The 21,763-nt window shown below is 55.0% G+C and overlaps 9 protein-coding genes across 9 annotated transcripts; 5 read left to right on the forward strand and 4 right to left on the reverse strand.

The window, feature by feature from the left end:
- Window positions 1-65: 65 nt before the first annotated feature.
- On the forward strand, window positions 66-2,362 carry N657DRAFT_684426 (uncharacterized protein; the record flags this gene model as incomplete). The annotated part of the gene is made up of 6 exons (XM_062796678.1): window positions 66-339; window positions 1,212-1,628; window positions 1,726-1,756; window positions 1,812-2,024; window positions 2,112-2,254; window positions 2,313-2,362. 6 exons carry the CDS (start codon window positions 66-68, stop codon window positions 2,360-2,362), a joined length of 1,128 nt encoding a protein of 375 aa, XP_062643255.1.
- Window positions 2,363-3,134: 772 nt separating this feature from the next.
- Window positions 3,135-3,494, forward strand: N657DRAFT_650135 (uncharacterized protein; the record flags this gene model as incomplete). Its single annotated transcript, XM_062793878.1, has 2 exons — window positions 3,135-3,346; window positions 3,408-3,494. Coding segments are annotated over exons 1-2 (182 nt in total), but the record flags the coding sequence as incomplete, so codon positions are not given.
- Window positions 3,495-6,921: 3,427 nt separating this feature from the next.
- N657DRAFT_581667 (RTA1-domain-containing protein) lies at window positions 6,922-8,070 on the reverse strand (the record flags this gene model as incomplete). Its single annotated transcript, XM_062789555.1, has 3 exons — window positions 6,922-7,529; window positions 7,589-7,837; window positions 7,899-8,070. 3 exons carry the CDS (start codon window positions 8,068-8,070, stop codon window positions 6,922-6,924), a joined length of 1,029 nt encoding a protein of 342 aa, XP_062643257.1.
- A 558-nt stretch (window positions 8,071-8,628) lies between these two features.
- N657DRAFT_650137 (SAICAR synthase-like protein) lies at window positions 8,629-10,590 on the reverse strand. The gene is made up of 12 exons (XM_062793879.1): window positions 10,400-10,590; window positions 10,219-10,274; window positions 10,113-10,144; window positions 9,847-10,022; window positions 9,752-9,783; window positions 9,658-9,691; window positions 9,356-9,599; window positions 9,232-9,302; window positions 9,125-9,165; window positions 9,052-9,072; window positions 8,957-9,000; window positions 8,629-8,900 (listed from the first exon to the last, which is right to left on the reverse strand). Exons 1-12 carry the CDS (start codon window positions 10,465-10,467, stop codon window positions 8,778-8,780), a joined length of 942 nt encoding a protein of 313 aa, XP_062643258.1. The 5' UTR covers window positions 10,468-10,590; the 3' UTR covers window positions 8,629-8,777.
- An 880-nt stretch (window positions 10,591-11,470) lies between these two features.
- Window positions 11,471-14,113, forward strand: N657DRAFT_581644 (glycoside hydrolase family 3 protein; the record flags this gene model as incomplete). Its single annotated transcript, XM_062789552.1, has 3 exons — window positions 11,471-11,608; window positions 11,667-12,121; window positions 12,181-14,113. 3 exons carry the CDS (start codon window positions 11,471-11,473, stop codon window positions 14,111-14,113), a joined length of 2,526 nt encoding a protein of 841 aa, XP_062643259.1.
- Window positions 14,114-14,480: 367 nt separating this feature from the next.
- Window positions 14,481-15,592, reverse strand: N657DRAFT_581590 (cupin domain-containing protein; the record flags this gene model as incomplete). Its single annotated transcript, XM_062789544.1, has 2 exons — window positions 14,481-15,230; window positions 15,290-15,592. 2 exons carry the CDS (start codon window positions 15,590-15,592, stop codon window positions 14,481-14,483), a joined length of 1,053 nt encoding a protein of 350 aa, XP_062643260.1.
- Window positions 15,593-16,136: 544 nt separating this feature from the next.
- N657DRAFT_581673 (alpha/beta-hydrolase) lies at window positions 16,137-17,232 on the forward strand (the record flags this gene model as incomplete). The annotated part of the gene is made up of 3 exons (XM_062789556.1): window positions 16,137-16,242; window positions 16,325-16,620; window positions 16,675-17,232. The coding sequence occupies 3 exons, from the start codon at window positions 16,137-16,139 to the stop codon at window positions 17,230-17,232; spliced, it is 960 nt and encodes a 319-aa protein (XP_062643261.1).
- A 599-nt stretch (window positions 17,233-17,831) lies between these two features.
- On the forward strand, window positions 17,832-20,334 carry N657DRAFT_581552 (uncharacterized protein; the record flags this gene model as incomplete). The annotated part of the gene is made up of 8 exons (XM_062789542.1): window positions 17,832-17,945; window positions 18,039-18,818; window positions 18,881-18,914; window positions 18,975-19,095; window positions 19,158-19,178; window positions 19,231-19,622; window positions 19,682-19,856; window positions 19,908-20,334. 8 exons carry the CDS (start codon window positions 17,832-17,834, stop codon window positions 20,332-20,334), a joined length of 2,064 nt encoding a protein of 687 aa, XP_062643262.1.
- A 29-nt stretch (window positions 20,335-20,363) lies between these two features.
- Window positions 20,364-21,207, reverse strand: N657DRAFT_693709 (uncharacterized protein). Its single transcript, XM_062797235.1, has 2 exons — window positions 20,763-21,207; window positions 20,364-20,678 (listed from the first exon to the last, which is right to left on the reverse strand). The coding sequence occupies exons 1-2, from the start codon at window positions 21,070-21,072 to the stop codon at window positions 20,617-20,619; spliced, it is 372 nt and encodes a 123-aa protein (XP_062643263.1). The 5' UTR covers window positions 21,073-21,207; the 3' UTR covers window positions 20,364-20,616.
- Between the last annotated feature and the right edge of the window lie 556 nt (window positions 21,208-21,763).

The raw sequence follows: 21,763 nt of genomic DNA on the forward strand, positions 1-21,763 counted from the left end.
GCGGCCCGCTATCTCCACTGGGCCGTGACGTTGATCTGGCGCGAGAGCTTGCCGCCGAGGGCAGGATGCCTCACTCCGTCGTTGTCTTCGAGGGAGGCCAGTTACGCGCGCTCCTCGCTCGGGGGGCTGACACGGCCCAGCTTGACGACCGAGGCAACACGCCGTTGTCGGCGCTGCTGCGCAGAGTGACCGCCGACGTGGTTCGGCTCCCAGATGTGTGCCACTGGTTGAAGCCCCTGAGCAGGGGCGCCGATGTCGACCGGATGAATGACGACGGTCTTTCGGTGGGCGACTATATCGAGTTGCTTAGGAAGATGCCGGAGGCAGCTGAGGTCCTTAGTGTGTGTTCGGAGCTTGTCACGCTAGTGGGTGGGAAGAGGGTTATTAAATGGCTCAAGTAAGAGCCATCTCAACCCCCCAGAGGTTACGAAAGAAAAGTTCTTGCAAACCCCGACAGAGCCGCGCCTTGTATACACATAATACTTCGAATACTCCCTCGTCTATCAGACGGCCGGGTTAAACTCGGCCATCCTTTGAGCTGCCACCCGGGAGCTGACGTGATCCTAATGGGTTTGCACCAGAGCTGGGCAAGCTGGCTTGGTCGTAAAATGTTTCCAAACGCTCGCGATAAAGAAGGGTCTGCTCTCAGCCTCCCCAAACCTGAAAAGGCACCATTGGTCCATCGAACCTCTGTGCCGCTCACCTGCAGCCGAAGCTACGGTGGAAGGAGCCCCTTCACAAGGATTGTTCTGGCCCATAGACTGCCCTAATCTGCTGATGGGCGCTATATCCGCCAGGTCAAAGGCAGCAGTTATCCGGACTCCGTTCCCTTCTTCACCCTTTGACTCGTTGGCAGTTGAGTCGCATCATATCCAGTTAAACCAGCTCTAGGTTCGCCGAACCACATACTCGACAAGGTTCTCCCGAGTTACATGCTGCATTCTTTCTCCGCCAGAGACCATGAATCGCTGGCTTCGTCCATACGCCGGCACCTACCGTCTCGCGCCAAGCCCAAAATTGGATCAGAAGCAGACCGAACGTCAAGAGGTGCCCAGAGACAAAGACTCAACACCCGGAGGCGTCGCCTGCGAGTTCAAGGGACCACTCACCGCTAAGGATGTTCCAGTCGTCTGGCTCTGACCCCGTAGAATCTTCAAGGAAACTCGAGGAAGATATATATTCATGGTGCTCGGTTAAGGCCTTCTAACCAGCGGCAATCGGCGAACTCCTCCACAACACATACCAGGTCATTGCCAAACCCGGCTACGGCAGTGCCTCGACGACATGGCTCTGCCGCGACCTTCAAAACCATCGCAATGTCACGCTCAAGATCTACCCGTCGGGCGAGGCTCAAACGGCCCGCGAGGTCGCCGCTTTAAGGCACATCAACATTGTCCTCGCCACCCGTCCGCCCAGCAAGCATCTCGGTGCAAAGAGCATCCGGACTCTGCTCGACAAATTCGACATCACGCGCCCCAAGACGTCACGCACGAACCTCTGCCTCGTTTTTGAGCCTCCAAGTGTATCTGTCGGCGAGGTCAGGACACTCGTGTACAACGGCCGGATGCCCATCGACATGGTTAAGTCTGTCGCCTTTTACGTTCTACAAGCCTTCGACTTTCTCCACCGTAAGGCCAACCTCGTCCATGGAGCTATACTTCCAGCCACACGGGTTCACCGCTTTGACAACATACACTGACCTGAGGAACTAACCTTGAACGAAAGACATTCAAGAATCCAACATCCTCTTCGCTGCGTCAGAACCCTCCGAGTGGCGCGACCTCGTAGACGCCGAGATGGCCCGAGCCCAGCCCGCGGAAGGTCTACAAGCACCACGCCATCTACTCGAGCCGGGTGGTAGGGCTGTCCACTCCGTCAATACCGGTGCTCTGCGACTTTGGCGAAGCCCGGTTTGGCGAAGAAGCCTACGGCGAGCACGCCATGCCCGATCTGTACCCCGCGCCTGAGATCCTCTTGAGGATTGGGTGTGGGTGGGGGTTAGAATCTGGGCGCTGGGGCTTGTGGTAGGTTTCAAGTTCTCCAAAAAGCAATGGGTTCGAGGGACGCGGTCAGGTAAACGACATATGTGAAGCTGTGAACGCTGGTTGAAGGACGAATCTCTTCAACGACACCAACGGCGGGCAGAGTAAATCGGCCCTGCCGCATATGGCGTGCATGGTCAGCCTCCTGGGCCCGCAGCCGCAGGACTTGTTGGACATGACGCCTGTGACAGAGGAGTTCCTTGACAAGAGCGGTACGTAGCCGTTGTTCCGTGAACCCATGATTTGTGGCTGACTCCCATGATTTGCCAGGGCGACTAAAACAGGAACACCAAGTGGCCGAGACGTCGTTGGAGGGCTGAGCTCACAACCCTGGAGGGCGAGGTCAAGGCTGGTGGTGTCTTGCGGTTCTCAGGCGAATGCTTCAATGGGACTTGGATAAGCGCCCTTCGGCTCAGGACCTGCTCAAGGATCCGTGGCTGGTTATCTGCAGGTTGATGCCGAGCCGGAAGGGGAGGAGGCAGGGGAAGAGGAAAAGTCATGAGGCCAGTCCTGGTTCCTATCAAGGGAAGGCAGGATATGCCAGCCTCGACGTACCATCAATGGGCCAATGGCACCTCCGAAACATGGTCTTCAAGGGCGTTGCCATCTGATTGTCAGTGTACCTTCCATTCCCGTGCTGGAGTTCTGGGATGGCGATCCATGCGCAGAACACGTGCCTGGAGCGAGGTACCATGGAAACGGAGAATCGGGGTACTACCGTGTCCTCCGCCAAGAGACACCGCTCAGCGAAACAGAACCAGCACAGGGTCGGCCAAGGACGAAGACAACTCAGCCGTCACTTTCTGACTCGCCTCGCATCGGCCTTGAGCTTGGGCGGAGCCAAGTTAAGCCCTAGATTTATGGGTATCATGGCGGGTAAAAGTGCGAGGCTGACAAAAGTCCGATGCAAAAGTCCGATGCGGGCACAGCATCTGCACCTGGCAGTATATGACTTATGCTTCCTTTGTTGAGGGCTTCGGAAAGGAGTATTATTGGGCGCAGGTATCGAGAACAGTTACTAAACAATCTGACAAGGTCTGGTACAGTCGGACAACTCGACGATGGTAATACGGGGTGATGATGCCGTGGAGTGTTTGCAATTGTCTATAAAGGTACGGCGTCTCGCCTCTTTTTGTTGAAGTTCTCTCTCTATCGCTCAACACAAGTACTCAACTCAAACTTCCCAACATGCAGCTCACCACCATCTTCCTCACCACCGCCCTGTCCTTTGCAGTCAGCACCTACGCTTGGGCTCAGGCTGCTGACGGAACCTGGGTGGCAAACAACCGCTGGTACAAGCTCTCCTACAAAGATTTTGGTGATAGTTAGTCGCTTCTACGACCTAAAATCTCTCATTTTTCTTACATGTCTGGTTTTAACCCAGGTTCACGAAGCATGCACCTGGAGGAACACGAACAACGTGCACAATGAGGGCGACTTCTGTGCCTACTGGACGAACAGCAATGGAGGCATGTTCCGAGGCAGTAAGTGCTTCCTGTCACCACTTACAACTGGTATTATCCTAGCATTCGAGCCAATAACTTGTCCTTTAGAATGCGATCACTTCCATAGGGTTGTCAATGGCAGGCTGCAGTCCGTCATGGATTGCCGCTAAATGCGGCGCTTCCACGGGTGGGGTCGAGTCGCGGATGCAAACTGGAAACGTCGGGTTCTTTGATTGGGCCAGATTCAACACTGGCATTTTCCATGTCTTCTAACCTGGTAACCTCGTCAATCAACTCTCAAACAAGAAGCCTTTTGACTCCCGTCTGCAACTGTGGTGGTCTGATATGGTGGCGATTCGGGCGAGCAAATCCCCGACAACAAGGTGACCTTACACTTAATCTCTCTCCGCCTAAGCCCCCAACACCGTCATCTTCTTCCCCAACCTTTCCGCCAGCCACCAGGGGATTGCCAATGACCATCCACATCAAAGCACATCCCCCCCTTCCAAGTCTCCGGTGGCGGATGCTTCCCAACAACAACCCGACCACCTCCCTAGCCTAGCCCACTACTCTTGGGAAACTATCCAGTCGTCTTTCTTTTATCATTCTCTTATTCGACTCCTATCCTTCTTCGGTTTTTTATTCTTACCTTCTTTCTTTTATCTAACATACTTGCATAACGAGAGGGCCACCTTTCCTTAGACCGCAACCACTATATAAGTCTATAAGTCAATTCAACCACAACAGCTCAAATCAATTGAGACTACTCGGAATCAATTTACCTCAGACGTCTTGCAAATTACTTGACAAGTTCTTGCATTGTGGCCGGGCTTCTTGCAGTTGCTGCAGAGCCGAACGCGTGGCTCAGCCACGGTTATACAACCACCACTGCCAGACCTTTCCTCGTAATCCGACCACCAAGTCCCAAGTTGCCCATCAAAACAGTCGCCTTTTAAGAATTAAGTGATCCTCCATCCTACAAACACGGTTTTTTAGTCCTGTGTCGCTTGCTTGACTACTCATTTACCATACGAACCTCCTTGGTCTCGGCCCGGAGAAGTACCATCTTATACGCCAATTTCGATATACCCTTCGCTTATAAGTCGATTATGTCGGAAATACTGATGGGGGAGCTACCTTGGTGATGTTGGATTTTTCCGCTTTAGTGTGCTGGAACTCAGTGTCGCTTCCTACGCGTTGGAATGTGTCTAGGGGACCTAGGGTATGGCTAATCCGGGATGCGAGCTTGGAGGAGATGGGTGATTTGCTTAGGGTCGAGGCGACACTATTGAATCGGGGTCGAAAGGAACGATGCCGTCTACTCCGAAGCCTGCTCGTTCGTATGTTGTTTGCCGTATTAGAGGCGTGGAATGCCTCGACAAACGCGTCGAAGAAGTCGTCCGTTATAATGTAGGTAGGTGATTTGCATCCCCGTCATCCGCTCGAGTTACTTGCCATACGAGACATTGAGCGGACTCAACCCCCCAAATCGAGAAGCTGAAGTAAGTGAGATGAATGTGGAGGCATGCAAAGTGTAACAATGGTGTGACCTTGCAGAAATCATCGAAGGCGACCGAGTGGTGGCTTCCATGGCCGTTGAGGACGATTCGGTGTAAGCCGAACTACACGTTTACCACGTCAGGATCTTCGCATTGGGTTCAGTGGTAATTCCAACGTCGAAAACGCGTCGTACGCTCGTCATGCCGGTCCACGAAGTTGTTCGCCCATCGGGGTCCGACGCGTGAGCGTCGCGCGCCGCACGAAGACGATCGGCATTTCTCGTTTTTAGAGAGCCGGAGCTGAAATCCTCGCGCGTCAAGGTTGAGTACCCTCTCAAGAAGGACCTTATCTCTTCCAAGTCGGCCAATTTTTGAAGGTTGGCTGGTATTTCGCGTCGTGGTTGCTTTCCAGCGCGTTTGTCATGGAGCGAGCTTCATGGGATCTCGTACATCGTAGCAGCTTTTCGTACGGAAAGTTTATGGTCTTTTTTAAAAGAGCTTCGAGTGCAAGAAAAGTGCCACTCTCTTTTGGAAGAGGTTGCATTGTGTTTTGTGGAAGAAAATCCGCGATCAAATTCGAGAAGCTGCAAAGTGAAAAAGCGGCCCACTACCTGAGTTATGCGAGTACGTTACCCGGTCCAGATTCACGGTCTCGGCCCTTCCCAACAACGACAGCTTCTTGTGTTCGTTGTTGTTCAAAGAGGGCGGTTTTTTGTTCTCATAGCTACCAGTCATCGACCCTTCTGAGCAGACAGAGAACCTTTTATGGAAAAGTTCCAGCAGGCTGGCAAGTGCAGACCCGTAATCCTGATGAGGGACGGCTGGGCACATCAAGTTACACGGCGCAGGCTGCGCTCGGGGTATCAGATGCCGGGCGTTGTTGTACGCCAATGGTAACGAAGCGTGAAGTGCAATTCTCTTTTGAATCGAGATCAAAGGATGGGCGGCCGCAAGAGTGCTGTTCCATTGTCCACTTCCACTCAATCAACCAGAGCAGTTAACCAGTCAAACGCTGGAAAATAGAGCAGACACAATGAACTTTGCTTACCACGTTGCGTTCCCGACAAAGCCGAGGGCAGGTATGGCCCGTTGTGGGAATTTCGGAGCATCGGGCAACACTGATGCTGCGGCGTTTCCCAACGAATTACTGTACATTGACGATTCAAGTGGTCTATTGAAGGCATTTGCACTCACCAGCGCCGTCGCCGCCGCGAAACTCGGCTCCTCACCTGGGTTCTAAACCGAGAGTCAATCGTGGTGGTTGTCTTGCTGCAAGCACGTCACGGGATAATCATCTCATCTCCGTTGCCCCCATCTTCTTTTGTTCTTTTATTTGTTTAATAATTCGGCGCTTCCGTCTCATTCGACTTCGAGCAACCTTCTCTCCAAGTTGGCGCTGAGCGTTCCTTATCACCTACTCATCTCAGATCAAGCCTGAACGAAGCATCGCTGGACCAAGAAGATGTCTGTTAGCGGTCTACCACCCTCAATTTTGACAAGTGGCATTTGTGGCTTACTTAGGTACCGTGCAGGACCAACCCTCACAATTCCAACCACTTGAAAGGTATCGGCAGTTGGAGAGCAGCCTCCCAGGTCCCCGAAATCAAGAGACTCTCGAAAGTGGCCATGACCTGAAAGGGGTCGATCTCGAAACAGGTATTAGTTCAAAGTGTACTCCTCGGGCTGAGAGGGCAAGATGACAATAGCTCCACCCATGCGGTGGCCGGACGAACGCACGAAAAACGGTCCCTGGAATCACCTTGGGAAATAGAAAAATGTTTGTTGCAGTGCCAAGTCAGCACCTTCGGCAGTGTTGGGATTTACCCAACAACAAATAGTTAGCAAAGTTCGGAATACAAATAAACTTTCTCCAACCTCTATCTAAGTGCCGGTGTCCTGCTATCCCACCCTGTATCCTCCGCATCCCTTCCGCCTTCACCCCCCATACGAGTTCGAGTACCTGCCCGCCGGCATCTCGTACCCATACCCAGTCCGGGGCCCCGTCGTCCCGGGTGCCACGGAGCTGTCGCTCTCATACTTGCTCTGCTGAGACGACGGAACCTGCACCGTCTGGGGAAGATGCACCGACAGCATCTGCAGGCTCTCGGCCGTGTTGCGCCCGCTCTCCACGCTGTCCACCGGCAGCATGCTGCTGTCCTTGTAACCCCTGAGCGCGCGGGAAGGGTGGCTCCACAGGAACACGACGGCGACGATAAACATCAGCGCGCCGTCTAGAGCGAGAAGGTACGCCTCGTTGGACATGAGCACGCTGTCGCTGCCCATGCCGAACTCGATCATGCGAAACACGGACCGGACCATGATCAGGACACTGGATATGTAGAGCGCCACGACGTGCTGCCGCCAGGGCCCCGTGACTGAGTATGATTTGGGAGTTGGGTTGCTGCTGATGCGCACGTGGAAGGCGACGGCGGTCACCATGAAGAAGCCGAAGAAGAGGACTTGGATGGCCAGGCCGCCGAGGATGATGTACTCGCCGCGCTGTTGGTCCTGTTTCGACTTTGCCTGGGCCATGAGGCCGCCGCCTGGAGGAAGCGATTAGTTGGAAAATGTCAGAGACGAAGAATGATTTGATTCTACTTACCACCACCTTGTGCAAAGAAGGAAAGGACATCGCCAGTGACGAATACCTTGGTCATCCAATTCGGCCGGATTAGGGCGTACTTTTCGGCACCAAGCAGCCGGATTAGCCGGGCGAGGATCATGTAGATGGAGGCAGCGAGCAGGGCCGGGCCGAGGAGGATGAGGAGGGTTTGGATGATGTAGGGCTTTAGCGTCCATTTTGGCGTTTCCGTCGCGGAAATGGCTCGACCGACGTATCCGACCGCTTCGACTGGTGGCAGGTTAACCGCCATTCAAGTTTTCTCTTCGGGGGAAGGGTAGTCAAAACGTACAGATACACCCGATGACGAAGGGAATAAAGTACCAAACCCTCTTGTGCACGAGCAACCATACATGGCCGATTGCGACAATGGCGAAGAGCACAATAAAGACAATGTTGGCTGCGAGACTGGGGTCGTAGTGGTAGAACTTGAAGTCCGCAAAAGCTTTCTCATTGTCTGCCATGATATCGCCGGGCTGGAATATGCTCGAATTAGAGTCGTGTACCAAATATCGTTCCTCGAAATATCAATACAACACTGCAGCCTGCTTGAGGGGTTATGTATCGACGGAGGTAGGATGAATGAGAACGTCAACGAAAGGGCCAGCCAGAATTGACTCTAGGGCCATCAAATGTGGGAGAGGATAAAGTTTAAGTTATGGGACGAGACCGCGGCCCAAGGGTGCCGTCCTTTTGGACGCGCGTCTCGTCCATGTAGACCCAAGGAAAAGAAAAAAAATATGATACCAGTCTGCCCGGATCTGATGCTGAGCCACGCTGTCAGCGCCTGGACAGGCAGGACAGCCCATGTTTAAGAATAAGTTGATCCACAACACTCGGCAGCGGCGATAGGCGAATACGCGTATCGTCGTGTTGGATCCGCGTCGAATCAGCGGGCTGTCCCGGGGGGCCAGGCCCACCGAAATGCCACCCTTCTCAGCGGGCAACCCGGCACGGGATCTGTCGTTGCTGCACCGAGGCGTGTTCGGGAGTGGTTCCCGAGTGAATACGCGGAAAGTAACCTAAAAGATCTAGCCACCCAGGCCCTGGTATTCACGCTGACAAGTTTGCTGATAAGTTAAACTTTTTTCTACCCGAAAGTGGGCTCCTAGTACCTTTGAAAGGGGAACCAGTGGGGGATCCAGAGAATCCAATTGCTCCTCTGCCACTCCTAACGCAGCTTGTGCAATGCTTCCTCGAGGCTGTTCCCAGTCATGAGTTTGAACACTTCGGTGTACCGCGCCTTGGTTTTCTCGACGACCTCGGGCGGCATTTCGACATCGGGCTTTCCTTTCTATTGCCGTGCGTCAACTCATTGTCCCAGGACACTACAACAATGCAGAGACATACCAGACCGTTGTCGGTCAACCAGTTTCTCAACACCTGCTTGTCGACTGTCGAGTGTCAGCATATCACCGCACGAAAAGCAGGGCAACGGCACGCACAGGAGTCTTGTTCACGTCCAACTAAGGTAATGTTAGTACTTGTCCACTTTTAACCTGTAGGGAGAGGACATACTTTGGTAATCGGCCTTGCTCCAGAAGCGCGAGGAGTCGGGTCTGAGCGACATATGTCAGGATTTGATGCTGCACTTCCCAGGACTCGCAACCAGAGAGGCGACGTACGTAAGAACCTCGTCAACCAGGTAGATCTCGTCCGTCTCCTCGTCCAAGCCGAACTCGAACTTGGTGTCGGCCTGCATACAAATCATTAGTAACCGTTCAGCGCGCTAATGTTTATAAAACTTACAATGATGATGCCCCGCTCCTCGGCATAGGCGGCGCCGGCGTTATAGCAGGCCAGGGCCAGCTCCTCGATGCGGGCGGCGTACTTGTCGCCGACGATGCCCCTAGCCTCGTCGGGCGAGATGTTGATGTCCTTATCGCCGAGCTCAGCCTTGGTGGAGGGCGTGTAGATGGGCTTGGGGAGGCGCTCGCAGCGCTTCAGTCCGGCGGGCTGCGGCAGCCCATGGATGGTCTGAGTTTTCTCGTACCTGCGAGGTAGTCAGCAGGTTGGCGGCTAATACTGGCCTCTGACCAAGGACGACTCACTCAGCCCAAGCACTACCTGTGACATAGCCGCGTACTGTCGGATGTTAGCTGAATGTGATGAAGGGGGTGCCTGAGGGAATGGGGAGGAACGTGCCGATCGCCTCAATGGGGAAAATCTTCAGACGGCTTGGGAACTCGCGTTAGCACTATCAGGTAAGTTGCGTAGGGGGTCCTAAGATGTTTGCATACCGCACTGTCATTGAGCGGCCGCGGAGCATCTGCTGCTCATCCTGGGAGAGGCCCGAGGTAGCGGGCGGGCCGAGATGCAAGAAGTGATGCTTCAAGCCCGGTACGCTGGACGAGAGCACTTCGAACCATTTGGCCGAAAGGAGGGTCAGGATGACGCCCTTGGTGGGAACGCCGTTCTGAAGGAAGCCATGTCAACATCTCGCCAGCAGCCACTGCAGCTTCCTTTTGGCTCCGTCTCATCAACAAGAGCATGGTTATTGACTGACCTTCAATATGACGTCATAGGCGCTGATGCGGTCTGAAAGATCGGGAGTCAATTGGAAAGTTTCATGACGATAGTGGGAGAGTTCAGGTAGTAAAGGGGTACCTTACCCGATGTGACAAAAAGAAGGGTGGGCTGGTCGCCGTCCGGAAGAGAGAAGAGATCCCTTGTCACGCGGTCGTTAGAACCAGACCGACAAGGGAAGACCTTTCAGGAGAGGAAAGGACGAAATTGGACGACATCGCCCGCACGGTAATGTCGAACGGGAAAAGGGGCCGATGAAAAACACACCTGACTTTGCCCTGGGATATGCGCTTGAGCGATGAGAGGGGAATGCTGGTGAGAACCTCAGAAGCCATTGCTGACGGTGACTCGGTCCAACTAGAACTTTGGGAACGAAGGGATAGAGAAGTGGATTTGCTGGGCCTGCACTTCAAGGGTGTGGGGAGACAGGTAGAAGATGCAGCTCCTGATTACCCAGTACACAGGACGTTGGACAAGCACCTTGACCCTTCTCAGGCAGTTGCACCTATGACTCTGTGTCCATGTGAAAATCTGGAGGAGGGGCAATCAAGCGCGACATCGGCGTGCGGGGCAGTCCAAGTGGGGCTCTCACACCAACGCCGCGCTCTTCCCACTCTCCCCACCAAGTCTAAAAACTCTATCGATTTTCAGCTCCTCCGCTCATGCTGGAATCGTCGACTCGCGAGTTGAGACACGACACGAAGACCATCGCACGTGGCGTCGACCGTTTTTCATGTATGCCGAACGGGCGCTGCTTCTGTGATTTCTCTGGTTGTGCGACACGACGTTGTTGGTTCAATCATAACACGCCGACTGGACTGGCTCACCGAGTCGCGAACAGGCTGCTCTGCGCTGTGCGCTGTGCTAGGTCTCGGGGAACAATTGTCTGACGCCGCGCCGCGTTGAACCGTTCGCACCGTCAATTTGATGATTCTATATCGTCGAGATGTTGAAGCCTACAACGGATTGCACCTCTCCAGCAGCAGATTTACCTACTCCCGCGCTCTCGGCACTCGGCCGGTGTTTGCCCATGCCGGATTTTCCGGTCTTGGCAACTGGCACCGCCGCCGGATATTCCGCCGTCAGATGAGCAATTCTGGAATGGCGGGCGTTGGAGCCGGTCCAGAGCATCCGCATTCGTTGGGAGTGGGCCAAGGAGGAGAGTGGACTACTGAGCAACGGCAGGCATGTGACGGAAATGGGACAACATGTCAGCCATCACCATTGCTTCCTATATGACCTGGCGGCTCAGGCACTGTCTCGACTTAGGCCGTGCATTGAGCTTAGTCCATACCGTCTTGCTCTCCGGCCTCACTCTCGATCCTGAGTGCATCAACGATGTCATCATTAAACGGGGAACCGAGCTTTGCTGCTTTTGTCTCTCAACTCACCCTGCGAGAGAAGGTATCATTGCTGTCGGGCAACAGCTTCAACACAACGCCGGGCGTCGAACGTCTCGGTATCCCTCGAATCAAGGTCCGAGTGATACTGAATATCGTTCTTTGTCGTGTGCGCCTTGTTGACAGTGGGCCAGGTTGCTGACTCGATCAATGGAATTCGGCCATCTTCACTGAAGGATGACATGACAACTGCCTCCTTCCCTAGCACAACTTGCCTGGGCTCAACATGGGACAAAGAGCTGCTGCACCGCATGGGAGAGCGGCTTGCTCACCAGGCCAGGTTGAAGAGTGCTCAGGTCGTCCTTGGTCCCACAATCAACATCCACCGCGATCCTCGAGCCGGCCGCAATTTCGAGTGCTTCAGTGAAGACCCTTTGCTGTCGGGCCAGCTCGCAGCCGCCATCGTCAACGGCCTCCAGAAGCAGGGGGTCGGTGCTTGTCCCAAGCACTTCGTCTGCAATGACTCCGAGACCATGAGGCACTTCTACAACGTCGCAGAGTCCCCCAATTGTCGGGGGCTGAGGGAGATCTACCTGGCAGCGTGGCAGCACATGTTGCGTGAGTCCGATCCTGTGGCCGTCATGACCGCGTGAGTACCCCGAGCCCAGCACTCTTGCTCGTCGAACATGCCATCTCATAAGAGGATAGGTACAACAAGGTCGACGGGACATTCTGCTCCGAGAATGGAACCCTCATCACCGATATCCTGCGCCGCACATGGGGATATCGTGGCGTCACCATGTCCGACTGGTTCGCCACGCGGTCAACTGCAGCCTCCATCAAGGCGGGCCTGGATCTTGAGATGCCCTTCCCAATTCTCAGAGGAGCCAAGCTCGTCCAGGAAGTTGAGTCCCGAGCGGTCACAGTGGCAGAACTCGATCAACGCGTGCTCAAGATGCTTGAGCTGCGCGACAGAACCAAGGATTGCCACAGTGACGAACCGGAAAGATCCGAGATCAGCGACGAAACGAACGCCATTGCCAGAGAACTTGTCGCGAGCGGCATGGTCCTTCTGAAGAATGTAGCCGAGACCTTGCCCCTGGAGCCCTCCCAGCAGCTCAAGGTGGCCGTGATCGGCGAATTCGCCAACGATCCCGTTGTCACCGGCGGCGGAAGTGCGTCCTGCAAACCACAGTACAAGCAAAAGCCTCTCGACTTCCTCCAGGAGGCCTTCAGCAAACACGGCACCGTCCAATACGCCCCAGGCGTCCGAACGCGACGTATCATTCCAGTGGCCCCGACCGCCCAACTCACCGCTGCCGACGGCCGCCAGGGCGTGGACGTCTCCTACTTCAACGACGACAACCCATCCCAACCCATCCTCACCGAATTCCAACCAGTCCCCCACGTCTCCATGCTCGGTCAGCATGAATTCAAGCCGTCCCTCCACGTCCCCGGTTCCCGCCTCGAGCTCACCACCACCCTGACCCCCTCCACAACCGGCACCCACACCCTCGCCGTCCGCTGCACCGGCGCTTTCACGCTCTCGGTCAACAACTCGCCCATCCTATCCCGAGCCATCCAACCCGCCATCACCACAGAGCAGTTCCTCTTCAACCACACCCTCCTCGAAACCCGCCACGAAAAGGGCCTGCCCATGCTCGCCGGCACGCCCTACGCAATCCACCTCGTCGTGCACTCCCGCACCGAACTGATGCCCCACGGCGAACCCACCCCGTACAGCGCGACGCTCTGCTTCGAGGAGGAATACTCGGAGGAAACCGCGATCCACACTGCAGCGGCGCTCGCCCAGTCCGCGGACGTGAGTCTCGTCTTTTGCGGACGCAGCGCACAGTACGAGTCAGAGGGGTTTGACCTGGAGGAGATGGCCATGCCGGCGAACCAGACGGCGCTGATCCGCGCTGTGGCGGCTGTGGCCAAGAGGACGGTGCTGGTGCTGTACTGCGGGAATCCGATTGATGTGAGCCCGTTTGTGGACGAGGTGGAGGCCGTTGTGCTGGCTCATTTTCCGGGCCAGGAAGGGGCGGCGGCGCTGGTGGATGTCTTGACTGGAAGGGTGAATCCCAGTGGACGGTTAGCGACGACGTGGTGGGTGCGGTTGAAGGAGGCGCCGAGTTTTGGGGCGTTTCCTGCCGCGGAGGGAGAGAATGGGGTTGAGATTCGGTACGAGGAGGGAGTGAGGATGGGGTACCGGTGTGAGGATTTGGCGAGGAGGGCAAGGTGGCCGTTTGGGTTCGGCTTGTCATACACAACGTTTAGGTACGGCGGGCTGTGTTTGGTTGTGGATGAGGAGGCGGAGCCGGCAAGGCTGATGTGCTCAGTCGAAGTGAGCAACACTGGGGGCAGGGAGGGACGAGAGGTTGTCCAGTTATATGTGCGGCCGTCAAAATCTCAGAGCGCTTGGAGGCCGGAGCGGGAACTGAAGTCCTTCGCCAAGGTCCAGCTACAGCCGGGAGAGAAGAAAGTAGTGAAATTGCAGGTGGACTTGAAGGTTGCCTGCAGTTATTGGGATGAGGCAGCACTCACATGGCGGCTGGAGGAGGGTACATACGGGGTCCAGGTTGGGAGCTGCCAACAAGAGTTCAATGTGATGAAGACGAGGGCGTGGAATCACCTGTAGAAAGGCAAATATTATTGTCTCATATTTCTGTTGTCCTACCAGTCAGTAGCCCCCGAATCCGCAGAGTGGGTTTCCCACACCAAGTTTACCTTACCTCAACCCATTCCTTCCTGTCTCTAGTCCCAAATGGACCGATTAGGAAGGGTATTGAAGTTTTGCCGGACACCTACTTGGGGGTTCATGGTCTCCTAGCGTTGATTACGAGGTAGAGTTCGGCCAGAGGAGGGGGGAATTTAACAAGCCACCTGTGCCCATATGCGGACATACCATCTTGCGCTAGGTGACACTGCTTGGTTCCTGAGCTTCGATGCTGCACCTGTGCGGTTCACCACGCTCAACTTTATTTACACTTCATGTTGCTAGCCGCTCATGCATCTAGCTGTACACACATCTCAACACACGCCGCTCGCAACCTCTCCTCATCCCACGGAGCAACGGCATCGGGCAGCACAAAGTTGGAATACGGCTGCCCGGCCGTGTGTACCAGGTCTTCAATGCCCGGCCCGTTGGTGAAGCTGATGGCCCGCACATACCGGCTCGCAAACTCCAGCATGAACGCTTGACCCGCCGAGATGACCAGCGTCTGGCCCTCCCTGACCTCGGCCGAGTCTTCCTCGCCCCTCAACCGCACCCTCAGCAACCCCTCCGTGACACAGAAGCAGTGATCGACCGTCGCAAAGCTAAGCCACCTGCACTTGAAGGGCGACTCGTCGGCATACTGATTGCTCGACTCAATACTCGAGATGGCGAACTTGCCCGCGCATTGAGAAGCCTTGATAAAGGGGCGCGACATGACGCCGCCGAGCATCCACCTCGGCCCGGTGTTGGCGCGCAGGAAGTAGGGCTCCAGCGGCGCCGGGAGGACGTTCTCAGTGTCCAGCCAGTCGCCGACTTCGGGCGGCCGGTAGTCACGCTCAAAGTGGACGTCGAACCGGTCCTTGGCCGCCATGACCTTGGGGATGATGGATGCCTTGAGGTTGCGGTCGTCGTTTTCGGGAACGATGACGCCGTTGTATGTCTCGGCGACGTAGCGGAAGAAATCGACCCAGTCGCCGGGCGCGACTAGACCCAGAGTTTCGGTGTGAGGCCCCAGGAGTTCGGGGTTGTGGATGACTTTCTGTGTATCAGATCAGTGCCGGTTCGCTGTATTTAGGGGGTTGCGGAGATGTGTCTTACGGGTGGCACGTATGCGAAATCACCGGGTCCCATGATCCTGCACTTGTCGCCATTCCATAGCTTCAGGAAACCCTTGGTGACAAGGAAGACGTCGTGCGCCTCGGCATGCCAGTGGAAGCCCGGGGCATCGGACAAGACGGCACCGCTGCTGAATACGGCGATGCCGCCGTTGGTCTGCTTGGAGGATGCAAGGATGCGGAACACGCCCTTGCTCCCCGGAATGGTGATGCGCTCGCCTTCGAGCTGGTCAATGATGTAGTTGGTTCGCGCATCGGGCGGCGCGGAGTGAACAGGAATTCCCATGTTGCCACTTGGTTTTGGTTTGGAAGCTTCGGAGATGGCATGTACAAGATTGTATGATCGTTCTCAAAGGCCAATAGAACAAAAGTCAGAAAAGAGACGATCGATGTCCTTTAACCTTCCCCGGAACTTATGATCTAGAGAAATACCCCTGATCCCCCGCAAACGCCATTGCCTGCCCACCGGCAACGAGTCAAGCCATCGACAAACTTGAGCACCTCGAAACACGGTACTTGGAACACATCGCTCTCCGACACTCCACACCGGAATTGCCGAAACTCTGGACCTCAAGTTCGGAATCTCCGGGTTATGGATCTCCCGCGATTCTAATTAGTCCACTGGGTGACGAAGCTTGACTCCACGGCCCCCCGCATTCGTTGGCAAAGTAGAGGGTTGCAATCTGACTATGGATATCTTCAGCCGTATTCTTGACGTATGCAGGTTTTGATGGTGTTGATGGACTGATTCTCACCATCATCTGTGCTACTTCGTCACAAGTCCCAGCGCCTAGATCATCTTCCGTGTCAGGACACGCCCGCGAATCACAATGGGTCCACCGTCTTCGTTCCGTGCGGTCTACAAAATGATAGACGACCAGGAGATTGACGTGGATGTTTATCTACCTCAACCGCAAGCTATTGCGACCAACGGAGGTTGCCCTATTAGTGCGTTTCTTTTTATTTCCCTCTAGTCAGTCATTCTTTTAATATCAGCGAGCTGACGGGCACCGGTCAGTCATCAACATCCATGGAGGCGCCTTCATGCTCGGTTCGTCGGACATGGTCAACAAAGACCAAGTTCAAGACTGTCTAGACCGAGGATGGATTGTCCTGGCTCCCAATCACCGCCTGTGTCCTCAGGTCGACTTGTATGACGGTCCGATGCGAGACTGCCGTGACCTCCTCAACTGGGTCTACAGCGGCGATCTGCAAGACGTTGTGTCATCCATCCCGGATGGTCCCTATCCTCTCGATCTCGATCATGTCTTTGCTTTCGGCACGTCATCTGGCGGGACATTGGCTCTGAGTCTTGTAAGGCATCCTCCCCCATTCCAGCTTGACACTCGGAGCTGATCACTCTGTCAGGGCTTCGGGGTCCCTCAGCCAGTTGCTGGCATCTTCGACATGTACGGGCCATGCAACTTCTCAAATGCCTTTTGGACAACTGAGCTGCCGCAGGTAGCTGCCAAACTACCGCCAGGACTCACCGAGAAATTCATTAACCAAGTCTATACTGAGAAGCCGGTGCCCACTCGCGGTGGCGTCTCGCTGGAAGGCCAGGCTCCCGGCGCGCCAAACTTCAGCGACCCGCGGCAAGCGTTTGCGTTTACGCAGATTGCCCGGGGCACAGTTCTCAAGGCGATCTATCCTAAGGGGGACCTGGATAGGATAGATCCCGTGAGGAACATCAGCGCTTCCTTCCCGCCTACCTTGATTGTGCATGGGACGGAGGATGATATGGTCCCGATTAGTCTGAGCAGGGACCTGTACCGGGAACTGCAGAAGTGCGGCGTCAAGTGTGGGATGGAGGAGGTCCCTGAAGAGGGGCATACGTTTGCTGCCAAGATGAAAGTAGGATCCCGGACTTGGGAGCTTCAGCGAAGGGGTTTTGACTTTCTGGAGGGACTGGTACGAGGAAAATAGTCGAACCTACATGTAAGTCAGTGGTCGTTGTGCTCATTGTCTTCGAATGTTGTGCCGATAATGAGTTTTGCCCCTGGCTGCGATTCATCATTCATGGCGCTTCAACTGCTCCCATCGTAGAGGCAGATACGGTTGAGTGTAAACGAGTCACTCCCGTCACCTGTGTGCTTGTTTCATGTCAAGTTCGGTGCTGAAACCCTTCAGTCCCCCCTGAACTACCGCTAATTGTTGCCGACTGGTCATGCGTGGACCCCTGACAGGGGTTCCCTACCTCGCGCAAGGAGTGCCGAACCAGATTCGTGGGAGAGACCCTAGTTACTGTAGGTAATCACTAGTTGCATTGCAGTGATGAATCTTGCCACGGGGGACCCGAATTGCGGGGTCCGGGCCCCTTCGGCCTCCCCACACGGTGACGGGGTCACGAGCTCTCCGCAAGGTGATCTCGATTTCATTGTACCTATGCTGAACCACTGGATGCACATGTGCCCATATCTAATGGAACGAGAACGGCGCCTTCGACGAGCGAGACTTGACAGCAGCCCGAGATGGAGCCAAGGAGAACGCCTTCCCAGCCCGCCGGCCAAAACACGGGTCACAACATGAAAGTCCGCCGGCCCCGAGCTGCCCGAGCCTGCGACCTGTGTCGGGTGAAGAAGAACAAATGTGACGAGCTGTACCCGTGCACCTACTGCAAAGACAGGAATGCAGAATGCGTCTACCGGGGCCAGCGCCGCTTCCTGCCTGAGTATGCCCTCCCCGCCAACAGTATCATTACCTTAATAGCAGAAGAGGTCCTAGAAAGGAAGCTGACGTCAAAACACAGATATGTCAGGCATCTGGAAGACCTTGTTCGGCAGCTTACTGCGTCTCAGGGCCAACAGCCCCACGAGGGAATGTTCATTAATCAAGACCGGCCGACGCCTCAGCCTGACCGCAGTCCAAACGAGGCTGGTCTGCTGCCAGGAGCAAGCATGCCACGCTCGGCTCTTGACAATCCGTCAACTACCAGCGCGGCATCTAGACAAGGTGCTGGCCACGAGGTGTCCGGAGTCAACCGCCACACCCAAAACGTCGAATTCTACGGCAGGTCATCGTCCGTTGCACTACTTTCGCAGGTACAGCGGTCTGGAGAGGAATCCGCCATCCCGGAAGAAGGAGAGCTTGATGCCGGCGTCATTCTCTCCAACCTTCATAACCCAGCATTTTCCCCAGCTGACGCACAGAACAATGGACACGAAGGACCCTCCTTGGTAACCCCGTCTCATTACCCGCAGTGCCGTAGTTTCTTGGACGGCTTTTTCGGCACCATCCACTTCATACATCCCATCATTGACAAAGGCGCGTTTCTTCGACGATGCGAGCTTCTGTGGTCTGGAGCTGCAGAGGCAACACAGCACTCGAGTTTCACTGCGCTTTACTACAGCATTCTCTCGCTTGGTGCGCTTGTGGGGCCCAGGGACGATGAGCCGATCGATGGCACTCCGAATATCCAATGGAGCCGAAAGTTCTTTGACGAGGCCCGATTTCGTTGCAATAAGCTTGGCATGGTCACGGACCTTGAGATGGTGCAATGCTACTTCTTTATGGTAACCGCTGTTTCCCGTATTCATTACACTCAGGTAGTGTTCTGGGCTAATGCCGTGACAAGGCCAAAGTTTGCCAGAACGAACTCAACGCCCATTGTGAGTGAGCCCGTGAGGAGCTAAGGGGAATGCAGAGATGAAGGCGGCTGACGTCTACAGGGTCATACATGTACATTGGCCTGGCCGTCAGGACGGCACTGGCCATGGGGATCAACAGAGAGCCTCCGTCCGACACGAAGAAGGATCCAGCTCAACTAAGGGCAGAATGTCGGACTTGGTGGTATGCATTTTTCCCATTTGCACATCAAGGACTGTCGAAGCTGACATGAGTGAATTACTTAGGGGGTTGTATTCTCTTGAAACGTAAGACTCCCCGACAACTCACGCATCATGACTGCTACTGACAAGGCACAAGAGAAATATCTTTTGCCATGGGGAGGCCAGACACGCTCGGAGCAGATTCATATCACAACCGCCGGTTTCCCCGTGTCAGAGACAGCGAAATCGCGAACACGCCAGACACAGAGTCTCTTGACCTTGGTGACCCGCCGTACTGTGGTATTATCGAACCAATGGTGGAGTTTGCGAGAATAACCAAAAGGGTTTGCCTTGCGATATACCTTCAGGACAACACCACACCACGCACCATTGCCGTTGCCAACCAGATAGAGCGGGAGCTGGATGAGTGGGTTGAGCGGGTACCTCCATCATTCCGACCTCAAATCAAGGATCCCACGCAGCCGGAGACACTGAAGAGCGCAAAGGAGCCGAAATGGGCGAAAAGGCAGAGGCTCGTGTTACTGATTCGTGAGTTCCTGCAACATTGCGTACTTTTCCCTTGTTGGCCAATGTGCTGAGACCCCCAGGGTACTTCAACCTCAAGATTTTGCTGTTTGGCTCCATACTCCTCACGTCCACGGCAGCGGAACGAGCTAGCCTGCCCTCATCAACTGTCTCCATTCAGAAGTGTCTTGAGGCGGCCAAGCAGACGATCCAGGTCATCTACCAGGTGTACCAGCACCACGACTTTTTCCACACGTGGTACGAATCCAGGCACTCAAAGAGACACAGGCTCTGGCTAATTTGGTCCAGGTTCTACAACACGACCTACACCGTATTCGCCGCCTCCATCATTCTTGTCTACGTCGCGCAAGAAGCTACCGAGAGCGAGATTCAGCCGCTGCTCAAGCTGGTGAGCATGGCCATTGAAATCCTCGAAACAATGGATGAGTGCGTCGTTGCCGCCAAGGCAGCTCAGTTGCTCCGTCGGGCGTCAGAAAACGCCCAGAAGAAATCCATCAGTGCATCTACCAGTGCAGGGGCCAATACAGCGGCTCCACATCCCGGTGGGCAGCCCCTGGCTCAGGGGCACGAGGCCATGCTGCATCTGAACCAGTACTGGGGCCCGCTCAGCTTCGTTGGCGGCGATATGGACCTCGACTTCAACTTCTTTCAGCTTGCCGACTTGGATGGCGGGAATCCATTGTTGATGTCGTTTGGGGAGCCTGCAGACCTATAAGGAAAGGCGAAAGGCCAGATACCAAGGTACTGTAGCAAGTTATCACTTGGTAAGGTACAATTTTGGCTCGGGCCATAGGGATTGTGTACTGCCGGGCTCAGCTACTCCCACGCTCAAGCGAAAACTCAAGAGAAAGGTGTGCGTGATGGCACCACTGGTCGATCATGCCCTTTGCCCCCTTCAAGACGTAGCTCTGCTACGACACATACCCACACAATATGTATCCACACGCTCATGTCCAAGGCACCCTGCCTAAGGTACACTCACCCGCAGACAGGACACCTACTCCTTCTTGCCCGGGTAGTTCCGGCAGCACTGGAAGTTGGAGCCGCCAGGACAATGGCCTACGATAGAGCACCAAACACAATGTCAGTTCGGAGACCTTGCATCTGAAACAGTAAACGGTCTTCAGAATGAAGCAGCCGTACCAGGGTCAAAGATGCCGCCAACAGACTGGCAGGCATTACCGGCGGACGTCCAATCGCACCACGAGACCGGGCCGCAGGGGTCGTTGGCCGCGTTGCCGCCGCGCCCGATGACGCAGCACCGGACGTCGTCCGCGTCGTAGGGACAGGCACCCTGCTTAGAGATGCCGCCGTAGGACCGACACGTCGACGTTCGGATGCAGATGCCGCTCTCTCCCCAGACGCCGTCGGCCGCGGAGCCGGTGCAACGGCCGTTGAGGGCGGCGTGGGCCATGAGGGGGAAGATGATGGTCAGAATGTTTGAGGCACGCATTGCGACGGCTTGTACGTCAAGAGTGGTGGCACTTCAGCTTAGATTATCACTAAGTGATGAGCATAAAATCGTTGTGGAAATGGTCATGATGGGTCCTTAAATAGATGGCACGACAGACGAGTACCTTATCTTTGAGCTCACGAAGGCTTCATGATGCAATGTATAGTGCGGCTGTCTTCGTCAATCTATCTCCCTGATCAACGATTTGTTCGGGCAATCTCCGAGGCCGTGCATGACTTGCCTAGAGTAAGATGGAAGAATGGTTGTCCCATGAAGTTCTCCGTCATGGACTTGTGTCACCCCATTTGTAAACAATCGAGGGTTTTTAGGGCTCAAGTCGAGTGGTTTTCAATTCAACCGCCCACTTTCGACGAATGAAAGTCCACTCGGAAAGCGGTCGGCTAGTGACTCGTGCCTTGTCAGTCTCCTCGGTCTCGTCGGCTTTTGCCTTGGCACGCGTACGTCTCTGGGCATCTTGAACAATGGGAGGAAGCTCTACATTAATCATGCAGTTGGCAGCCGAGTCTATGCAACGCAACCTCGGTGAGGCCCGGCTGTTTAGATTTGCTGCAGAACTTGGCGGGTGGCTTGAAGGACAATGTATGCCTGATAAAGGCTGATGTTGACGATTTCAAGTTGAAGATAGATGGAGTGAACGGGCTAACTGAATGCTCCGATACACTGGATCGGC

This window comes from Parathielavia appendiculata (genome assembly GCF_033297405.1).
Source record: "Parathielavia appendiculata strain CBS 731.68 unplaced genomic scaffold N657scaffold_26, whole genome shotgun sequence".
NCBI lineage: Eukaryota > Fungi > Ascomycota > Sordariomycetes > Sordariales > Chaetomiaceae > Parathielavia > Parathielavia appendiculata.

What these genes read in the sequence shown, in the direction of transcription:
- N657DRAFT_693709 (XM_062797235.1), bottom strand. Translation starts at nt 21,072, where the DNA reads ATGCGTGCCTCAAACATTCTGACCATCATCTTCCCCCTCATGGCCCAC. An exon ending in TGGCGGCATCTTTGACCCTG is followed by an intron (nt 20,679 to 20,762) that starts GTACGGCTGCTT and finishes GCTCTATCGTAG; the next exon opens with GCCATTGTCCTGGCGGCTCC.
- N657DRAFT_650137 (XM_062793879.1), bottom strand. Translation starts at nt 10,467, where the DNA reads ATGGCTTCTGAGGTTCTCACCAGCATTCCCCTCTCATCGCTCAAGCGC. An exon ending in CTGGTTGACGAGGTTCTTAC is followed by an intron (nt 9,166 to 9,231) that starts GTACGTCGCCTC and finishes TATGTCGCTCAG; the next exon opens with ACCCGACTCCTCGCGCTTCT. An exon ending in GGTTGACCGACAACGGTCTG is followed by an intron (nt 8,901 to 8,956) that starts GTATGTCTCTGC and finishes GCACGGCAATAG; the next exon opens with AAAGGAAAGCCCGATGTCGA.